Source organism: Magnolia sinica, chromosome 9 (genome assembly GCF_029962835.1).
Source record: "Magnolia sinica isolate HGM2019 chromosome 9, MsV1, whole genome shotgun sequence".
Taxonomy (NCBI): Eukaryota; Viridiplantae; Streptophyta; class Magnoliopsida; order Magnoliales; family Magnoliaceae; genus Magnolia; species Magnolia sinica.
Window position 1 is genome coordinate 9917596 of NC_080581.1, and position 10215 is coordinate 9927810.

A 10215-nucleotide genomic window follows, 5' to 3' on the forward strand; every position below is an offset into this window, starting at 1 on the left:
GCACTAGTCGGGTTTTGGATCAAGTCGAGTCAGTTCCGAGTCCAACTTCAGGTCAAGTTACTGTGTGACTTGAACTTGACTCGGTTTGAGTTTGGATTGGACGAAATCTATTCCATTCGAATCAACTCACTCACACGGTTTGAGTCGAGTTGTTATCCTGTGCCCAGCATTAATGGTAGCTCGGGTTGGAAGGGATGGTTTACGACGCACAGTCGACGACGGGGACCCACAAAGTGTATGGTGTACTAGGGCTTTCAGACGTCCAAGTGCAGCCCCATGGTTCATTGATTAAAATAAAACAAAATAAATAAATAAACCTTGATGAATGGACCCACTATGGATGGCCCATGCATAGGAGACATGTCCATCCTCAACGGGCCCAGAAGATCAACAGTCAGGATCGCTGAACTACGGCCCCTTTCCTACAAACCCAATGTCAGAGGACCCAGAGAGAATGTGCTCTGTGTAGGGGTGAAGAGCAGTTACTGGTTCCTGATCATTAGCAAACGGATAGTCTGCTGATGCACAAAGATTCCATACATATCGGCCCATGGTCCAGTAATCCAAATGGCTGATCTGATGGCCCCTGCAATTGATGGGGGATGCGTCATAAATTCCAGAACATCCAACCCTTCAATTGTGATATTTGCAAACAGACAGTTGAAAAAAAAATAAAAATACAGCGACAGTTGGGGTCCACAGGACACCAACGCCACGCCATAGGCCCCTTTGCAGAATAGCAAAGAAGCTTGCTAGCATACACTATACATGCCGATATATTGCTACAAGCTACATTGGGATTATAGCCATTGGATTCAACCATCATGAACCTATGAACCTTAGATCAATGTCCCACAAACAATGGTTCCGGACACGGTCCATATTCAAGGGAATAAATGATCATAGTGTTAAAATATTCGAAGATGAGAATTTCAATTTTGGTAGTCCCCTATCCAATGCAAGGCCCATCATGTAAACGGTTAGGATCACTGAACATAGCCACAAATCCAACTGTGATTGTCACGACGCATCCTATAGCAGTAAGTGGAGATGTATTCTAGTAAACCTCTGAGACAAAAACATATTAATTTTCCTATTATTTATTACAATTAGCTCTCAAATTGCAGGTTTATTGATTGCAGGGGGTTGAATACATCCTGATGAATCTGGGGTCATTTTCCAATAATCCAAACCGTTTATATAATGGGCCTCACCTTGGATGGAAGATGGAAAAAAATCTCTTGGATTGGAATATTTCAAACGTCTGATTGCTTCATTCATTTCCTTTGAAAATGGAAAGTCTCCTCAACCTTTTTGAATAATCAAGGGGTTGAAATGTTTCAATCTTTGAGTTTTTTGGGTATGTCCCATCCACAGTGAGGCCCACCGTATAAATTATCTGGTCTTGAAAAAGACACCAATACGACGGCTAAGTCCCAATGCATCCTATTGCAATATGTAGATTTGTATTCTAGCAAACCTCTTCTTTCACAATTCAACTTCAAAGTAACATAACTGTAGTTTGACACTTACTCCCTTAACACAATGAAAAAGGGAAAAAAAAGAAAAAAGGATGGTTAAAAGAAACTGACCAGGTCCACATTCGACGTGCACGATTGGCCCGCCCGGTGAACAGCCTGGCTCTCAAACACAAGTGTGAGTGACCTTGGAAGATTGCAGGTCCGGCAATAATAATACCTGCTACTTGACTTTGTGCATCCTTGTTTTGCGGCCCACCTGACTGCTAATTACAATCTAAGATAGTTTTATCGCTACTAAAACCATACAAGAAACTATGTTCTTATCAATAAACACATACTAAAAATCGAAAACTGAATTGATACATGTTACACGTGTGACGACACAACAAGTTGATGTCCAATCAGCAATCCAGAAGCGATCCATTTGGAGAAATCAATCAACCTGAAAACAGATGATAACAATCAAAGTAACTCACAGCCAATAACAGTGCCTAGAGAATGATCATATAGAATTGGTTACGCTGGATGCATGGAAAGTTCAATCTGCGAATTGGAACATCCATTGAGCCCCTTTTTGGCATGCCATGGTGCAAAAAAAAAAAGAAAAAAAAAAAAGAGTAATAATAACACCTATCGGGTAATCCTAACCATTCGATCAATAGAATGCAGAAGGGACGGCCAAGATCGTCATGAAAATATAGGTCCATTCATCAATTTGAGCCATTCATTTCGTGCACCCAATCTTGGGTTACTCGAGATCCCAAAGAGAGCTTTGATCAGATGATGCCAACCATCTGATTGATGGCTTAGAAATTGAACAGCTAATGGCTAATATTCAGATGGTAGAGTGGTTTGGAACATGGTTACTTAATTCACTCACGCCTTACTCAAACTGTGAATGCTTTCCAGTGAACTAAATTGTAGTTTGATGCATTTTGATTCATTTACTCATGATTGAACTGAGTCAACCCAGATCAATCGGTAGTTTGTTGTCGATTTGCTGCAGTTCATGGACTCTGTCAATTTGACTCTGTTTCCTACTTGTGAGTTTCGAAATTTTTTGAGTAAATTCTTTAATATTCCAGAACTAACCTTAATCAGAAATGGAAAATCTCTTACTTAGTTGATGTTGGTCACTGGGAATTGTTGATTAATTCTGCAAGGACTGTATGGATTTAACCCGAATTATGTAGGAATCACGGTTTTAAGAATTGGGTGAATCCGATATGGTGCATCTGAGTTGGCCCAGATTTGATACTACCTGATGCAGTTCAATTTCAATACCATGAGTCGACCCCCTGAGTCACCCCCGACTTGCCTGAGTCGGGCCAATACACCCCCTAACTCGGACAAGTTGCGACTCAAGTCGAGACCAAATGAGTTGATCCGAGTCACCAAGTCTAAAAACCATGGTCAAATATTAGAGCATTGTGCTAGTCCAACGAGGTATGTGAACCTGAACTATGAATCAGAAAAATTGAAAAAGAAACTAAATGAGCTGACCTGAACAAAGCAATGAATTTGGACAAGTACGGAACTAACTCTGAACTCGAACCCGAATTGGTCAAACTCCAAATCAGGTAACTGTGGACTGCAATGAATAAACGGTCCATATAACGTGTACAATGCTAGTTTGTCATAGAGATATGATACAGTGAGTTGCATATGATCATTTCCCCACACATCAAAGTTCAGATGCTTTCTAGTGAAAATCTCATTGAAATGTATAACAGTAACGAATCAAGATTAAGTGTAACAATGGTTCATTTGAGAACAAGTTCAGTGAAGTAACGGGTCATGCATACAAAACGTTTCATTGGTTTTTTGATTTTCTGTTGCAGTTTTGTTTTAGATAGCATAAAACAAGTGAAACATCTACTCCACTGGAAGAGTAATAGCAAACCTACAGCTATGTATGGCTCATGGCCATTTCAGGAGCAGAGGAAAAAAAGAGGTGATTTGGAATTTTTACTCATCACTAGAATTTCCAAACATCACAAGACGGGGCTCTTCTGTATTGTATTGGAAAAAAGGGGCTCTTGGATCCACAAGGTTATTGTTTTCATGATTTTTTTTTGGGAGTTCTAGAAATTCAAAAAATCAGAAAATATTTTTGTTGTGGTCTAAGCTAAACACAACATAAACAGATGCTAATTCTTGAAAGATGTATTCTCTCAATTAGAAGGCATTAAAACCATCCACAAGGCTTAAGGTTAAGGTAACTTTGGAAGTATGCCAGGAAATGGGGCAGGCAGAATTGTTTTCTTCTAATTCAGGAAATGGGGCAGGCAGAATGGTTTCAATATAATGCTTTTTTACTTGAAACAAACAAAATATTATTTTTTTCATCATCATCATCATAGCCTTATCCCAACCAATTGCAGTTAGTAACATGAATCCTTGTGACTCCATTCTGTCAAGGGCCATAACTTTAGCTAGACCATAGGTCATCAAGTCTTTTCTTACTACCTCCACCCATTTCCTTTTGAGCCTTCAACTTGTACCAGCACACTCCTAACCGTGCAGTTCTTGGTCTCTGTTGCACATGACCAAACTATCTAAGTCTGCTTTCCCTCATCTTATTACATATCGGTGCTGCTTCTATATTCCTTCAAATGCATTAAGTTCTAATTGTATCCTTCCTTGTCTTGCCACACCCATATCAACATCCTCATTTCAGCTACACTCATCTTATGAACATGTTATTCCTCAACTACCCAACTTTCCCATAAAGCATGTGGTACACAACGATCACATAAAGCTCTAGAGGCACATCTCCATTTCTTCCACCTCGCCTGGATTCTATGGGCAACATCCTTCTCAATCTCTACACTCTCATGAATTATCAACCCAATATATCGAAAGTGATCATTTTAGAAACTTCTTGGCTAGTAAGCTTAACTAATTCCTCGTTCCCACTCCTGTTACTAAAATTGCACCCCATATTCTCTATTTTAGTTTGACTAATTTTAAATCCTTTAGATTCTAAAGCATCCCTCCATCAATCTAGCTTTGTGTTTATGCCCTCCCTCGTCTTGGCAATCAGAACTATGTCATCTGCAAATGACATACACCTTTGAGTTACATTTCTAAAGCAAAATGTGGGAAACCAGTACTCTACCCATTCGGGCTACATTTCCAGTGCGGCCTCAAATAATTGATAAGCCCAAAATGAAGCCAGTGATTGAAGCATTCAACAAAAAATCCATTTTGGTGTGCTTCCAAATGCTACCCAATATTATTTTCATGGGAGACAATACAATAGAGTTGGTAGGACCAGAATATGTTAGCAACGTATCTTCGTAGTACACATGATAGGTTGACTTATCATTTGAGGCTATCCATCTAGTAGTCCCTGCTACGGATGGTAAATGGTTCTAAAAGCACATAATCGGATGATCATAGCCATCTGATTAGTGGAACTAAAAAACCATAGTAGGAAATCAAATGCTTAGCAGTCCACATTAAGTGTGGGAAAGTGAAGAAAGTGACGGATATATGAATATGATGATTATTAAGTCCAGTTTAAAACATAAGCCATCTGTTGTAGGGAAAGGGATTTTGGGAGGATGATGTATTAGAGAGAAAATGGCCTCCCTAATCGCTTTTGCTAACAATAGAATTTACAAAGGAATGGTATCCTGAGCAAGAACTAAAATAAAATAGAAAGACTGTTCTCTCTCTCTCTAACACCATCCATTCGATGAGTGGCAAGACAAGGAAGGATAGAATTAGAAATAAATGCGTTAGAGGAACTTGGAGTAGCACCAGTAGGTTAACAAAAAAATGAGGGAAAGTAGACTCAGATGGTTTGGCCATGTGAAACAGAGACTAAAAACTGCACCAGTTAGGAGTGAGTTGGTTCAAGTTGAAGGATCTAAAGAGGCAAGGGGGTGGAGGTAGTAAATTAAGACTTGAATGACCTATGGTTTAATTGAGAATGTGGTCTTAGATAGAGTGGAAAGCGAAACAGGATTCATGTAGCCAGCCTCAATTAGTTGGGATGAGGCTTAGATAATGATGATGATTTTTAAAGCTTCATGATAGGATGGAAGACTCCAATTGATATATAACCCTGCCATGTGTACCCAAAAATCAAAAGCAGAGAAGCTATGCCAGTGGCACAGAAAAGCATCCATTCTATTGTTCAGTTAGGGGGTGGATTTTCAGTTTACATTCACGAGAATTCATTTTTTCTGCTTTTTTTTTTTTCACAAATTAATATCCAAAACTTTCAAACTGGTCTTGGAACCTAGTCAATACTGTGAGCATCCAAACACAGCCTAGTAACTTCTGGATTTGGGATTTGTCTGGGGTCAGATTCAAATGCCTGGTATAAGCATAACAAACGTTGGAGATTCGATATGTAAACCATACAATCTCTATGCACGGAAATTCATTCTAATGTTTCAGTGATTCAATATCATAAAGCATTCATGGTGTTAAAATGACTAAAATCAATTCATTTCATATAGAAATACAGATGTTCAAGGGGGATTTAAATGTAAAATTTAAAAGCAAGAAAAATGATAATAATTAGAGCCTTGCTATATGCCCACGTGCTTGTATAAGAGGACCCTTTAGATACCACGACATGTGCCAACCTGGAAAACATGTCAAAGATCCATGCGGCCTTACCCATCGAGAGGATGTCTTCTACCAAAAATCAGGTGGGCCTAAAAGATTGGAAAGAAATGTGGGCCTTAAAGAAACTTGGCAACATTTTCTTTAGATGCCCATCTGTTCAAATTATGCAGCCCACCTGAACAGTGGACCAGCTTGATTTTTGAACAGGGCATCTACACAATGGAACCCACCTGATGGATGACTTAGATCTTGCACATTTGTGCCAATAGGCGCATGTTGTGGCATGTCGAGGGTCTAGTGAAGGATTGCGACCATCCATCAGCTCTTAACCATTTCCTGGCTTCGAGGGGTGTCAAAGGGGGTTTGCAGTTCTCCATTTTATATTTTTCAATAAGTAACATTCGCACTTCCATTGAGTTTTTTTTTTTCTTTCTTTCTTTATTTTTTTTTTTTTACACACACACTCACACCCACCCACACCACAATGGGTACTGGAACCCATGACCTCTATGTTGAAACTCTTGTAAGTATACCACTGAGCCATGAGTAGGGACCCTCCATTGAGTATGTTCATAGGATAAGTATAGCTGAAATGAGGAAGTTGAGATGGGTGAGTGGCAAGACGAGGATAGGATAGACTTAGAAATGAGCACATTCGAGGGAACTTAAGAGTAGCAACATTAAGTAAGAAGATGGGGGAAAGTGGACTTAGATGGTTTGGTCATGTGCAATGGAGACCAAGAACTATGGTGGTTGAAAAAGAGTACAGTGGTCTTCAGGACCACTCCTTTTTGACACACATGAACTCGTACACTCCAACACAATCCAATTCGCTTTCACATCCAAACGCATCCATGGTTTTCTAAGCCAAAAGAAGAAGAAGAAGAAGAATAGTGTAGATCTACTTGATTTGGAATTCATATAAAATCCTCTTGTATTGTGCTTTTTTATCTTTAAACGAGAAAGATTATGGAAGAAGCATGGAAGAAGCATTACCAGACAACTTACTAGCATGATTAGCAAAAATCGAATATGTTGTCAAGCATTGTTCGTAAACCTTCGATTGATGAACTATTCAAGTACTTATAACAACATTCATAAACAAAACCAAAAGAAAAACCGAAGAAATCAAACACATAAATACATAAACCAGAAGTGCAAGAGGGATTCATTCTACATGTGCCAGCATGGCACAAGTGTAGAAGATCCAGTCCATCAAATGGGATCCACTGAGAACTTGCCCTGGCACAGAATCATGTTGGTACACTCATCAGGTGGGCCATACAACAGTTAGAAAAAAGATGTCCAACAGCCTATGTTCAACATAAACATGTGGCCCATCGGATAACTAGACCCCCTTGATTTTAATGCTTGCATGAGGCTCTTACAATTGAAATAGAAAGATCAAGGGCCATAACTAACCTTTCCTTCTGTCAGCATTCATAGGAACAGTCAGTGACATGCTTGGTTCTGTTCTCAAAGACGAAGCCCCGCTTCTATTGCTCTGATTCGGCGATCTATTGGATAAAAGCTTAGCAATCTGCAATTGGGTGTTTGCAATTATTTCTGTCCTCTTAAGTTCCATCTCGGCCCGCCTGATCTCTGCCTCCGCCCTCATCCGCTCCATGTCCTTGTACATTTCCATCCGTGTCTGCTCGATCTTCAATACCGAATTAGCCAGCATTCTGATACTCTCCGCCACATCGCCAGCTGACCTCTTCCTACGCTTGATCGGATCGGCTTTCCCCAACCCGTCAGCGGCATTCGGGACCTTGCTTCTCGGCGTACTGACATCACTATCCATACCCTTACTTTCCTTCCTATCATTGCCCAACGTGTTCGACCCACCATCCCGATCGCTGTCCTGTGCATGGCCCACCACCTCTACATTGGCCACATCAAGGATTTGGGTGTTCTTCCCAATTTCCTGAGGACGGGATTCGTCAGGTGCCTGCCTCAGAACATGCTCCGAATCGCCTGTTTCCACCTTCGGCAACGCTTGCGGGCCTGATTCACCTGCCCCATTCACACACCCAGCATCACCCTTAGCTTGAGAATTACAAGTCCCTTTCAACAAACTATCCATACGAGCGTAGAATTGCCAAGAAGAACCCGGCGACTCAGCCCTGTATCGTTTCTTCATCGATTCTATCTTGTTCTTACACTGGTTAGGAGTCTTTAAAGCCTTAGTCCCACTACTCCGATCTGAGACTCGCCGCGCGATGTCCTCCCAATCGCTTCCTTTCAGCTTAGCCCGGTTCCGGATTAGCCATTTCGATTCGTACACTTCCAACAAGCTCAGGACTCCACCTTCGCTCCACTCGTCCCTCTTACTCCTATCGGGCGTCTTCATCGCCATTCCTTCAGCTGCGCCCGCTTCAATCAGTGGCCCTAATTGCAGGCGCTCGGCTCCCCGCGGCCCGCCGATCGGGACCTCAGCAGAATCCATAATTCAACGCGGAAACGATGATCCAGATCGCAGAAACATCAATCATACTAGAAAAAACCATGATTTCGATGTCGGATACCCGAAATCCGGACTCTTTGGTGTTCTTTCCGGGAAATCGCCATCTGGGTCATTTTCTGTGAATCAATTCAACTTGAATTTTCTCTTGATTGATCAAAAAACGTATAGAGAAGTTGGATTTTTCAGCGAAAACTCGGAAATTCAGGAATGAAAATTCAGGAAATAGAGAGGCAGCTGGAGAGAATGATATTCTTACTGCATTGGAGGAATCTCATGCGTCTGATTTTATGGTCTCTAGAGAGAGAGAGAGAGTTGCAGGTGGGAGTTAATTGATACTCAGGCAGCCTATGACGCTTGATACGCTGGCACTCAGAAATTGCATACGTGGCAGATATTAACTCAATTTTAACCGACTAAATTGTGGAATCCACTGTTGATAATTCACTATCCCAATATCAGCTTGGTTGAATAGTTCTAACTTCTTATTTGTGGACACTTGTTTGTTGAAATAAGACCATTGGATATTTTTCATTTCTAACCGTCCAATTAATGTCCACCAATCCCATATCCAGATAATGACAATATAAGTGTAATTTTCAGTTCATGATACATCTAGATTGGAAACATGATTGTACGTTAGGTGTGAAATTTTTAAGTGCCTGTGTACCATCCCTCACGCTTCACAGAGTATCAAAGTTTTTCTCGTGCACATTATGTCTACCGATGGATGCCACGTGGGAAAATCTCAGACGTGGGATAGCGAAACAAGCATCCGTCAGAACGCAATAGCTGAGTGGGAAGTTACGTCAGGGGTGGCAGACTAGTCAGATTACCGATGATTGGTCTCCGAACAGATCAAATGTCCGAGTGTGTAGAACCGGAATATGGTACGTTCATCTCTCTAGAGAACACATGCAAGTATGATTTATAAATCAGTACCGTCCATATGGTGGTATCTATCATGGTGTTCTACTTTAGAGAAAATTAATATAATTAAATGATCTCAGTTATCACTTTTTCTCTATTATTGACCTTCAAAAGTTAATCGATGTTTTATATCGTTGTTTTGAGGACCAGTGATTAGATGGATGGGATTTATTTTATTTTATTTTATTTTTAAACTTGGAAGGGTCCTGATGGTAATTATCCCTTCCTTGCATACATAGGAGAGACGGATCTACCATATTCAGCTTCTACCGGTTCTACCGTATCGCTTCCTATGAGTTAATTTCATCCTCCGTGTGAGTATGATGCCCCATACACACGCATTAAGAAGTTATCGATGTTGCGAGAACTTAATTAAAATGGACCGTCTAAATAGTGGGAACCTATGTAGATAAGGCAAAAACCAAAAAATTAGACTAATCTGAAGATTATGAACATATGATTGATGGACGTTTTATTTTTATTCAGCCATTGCATGGCTTTTATTTTAACACTGATAGACAATCTACAACACCATTACAGTGCAATTATTGGTTCATCGAAAGTGAGGCCCACTATTATTAGGGTTGATCTTGAAACATTAACAAAGTTGGAGAGATGCGTGTCTACGAACCATCAAACTCTGCCAAAGCTTCTGGGAATTTACTTTCCGTACAGTATCCACGTGGTATGCTAAGCGCGGGATGCGGGCTCCGTGGATTGCCTGTTCCACCCGTCACAGGGATATCCCTGTGG

At 40.6% G+C, this 10215-nt stretch overlaps 1 protein-coding gene across 1 annotated transcript; it reads right to left on the minus strand.

Annotated features, from left to right (window-relative positions):
* Positions 1-1500: 1500 nt before the first annotated feature.
* On the minus strand, positions 1501-8804 carry LOC131256852 (trihelix transcription factor ENAP2-like). Its single transcript, XM_058257907.1, has 2 exons — positions 7491-8804; positions 1501-1923 (listed from the first exon to the last, which is right to left on the minus strand). The coding sequence occupies exons 1-2, from the start codon at positions 8515-8517 to the stop codon at positions 1919-1921; spliced, it is 1032 nt and encodes a 343-aa protein (XP_058113890.1). The 5' UTR covers positions 8518-8804; the 3' UTR covers positions 1501-1918.
* Between the last annotated feature and the right edge of the window lie 1411 nt (positions 8805-10215).

Excerpts from the sequence above, each read along its gene's own strand:
- LOC131256852 (XM_058257907.1), bottom strand. The coding sequence starts at position 8,517 with ATGGATTCTGCTGAGGTCCCGATCGGCGGGCCGCGGGGAGCCGAGCGC.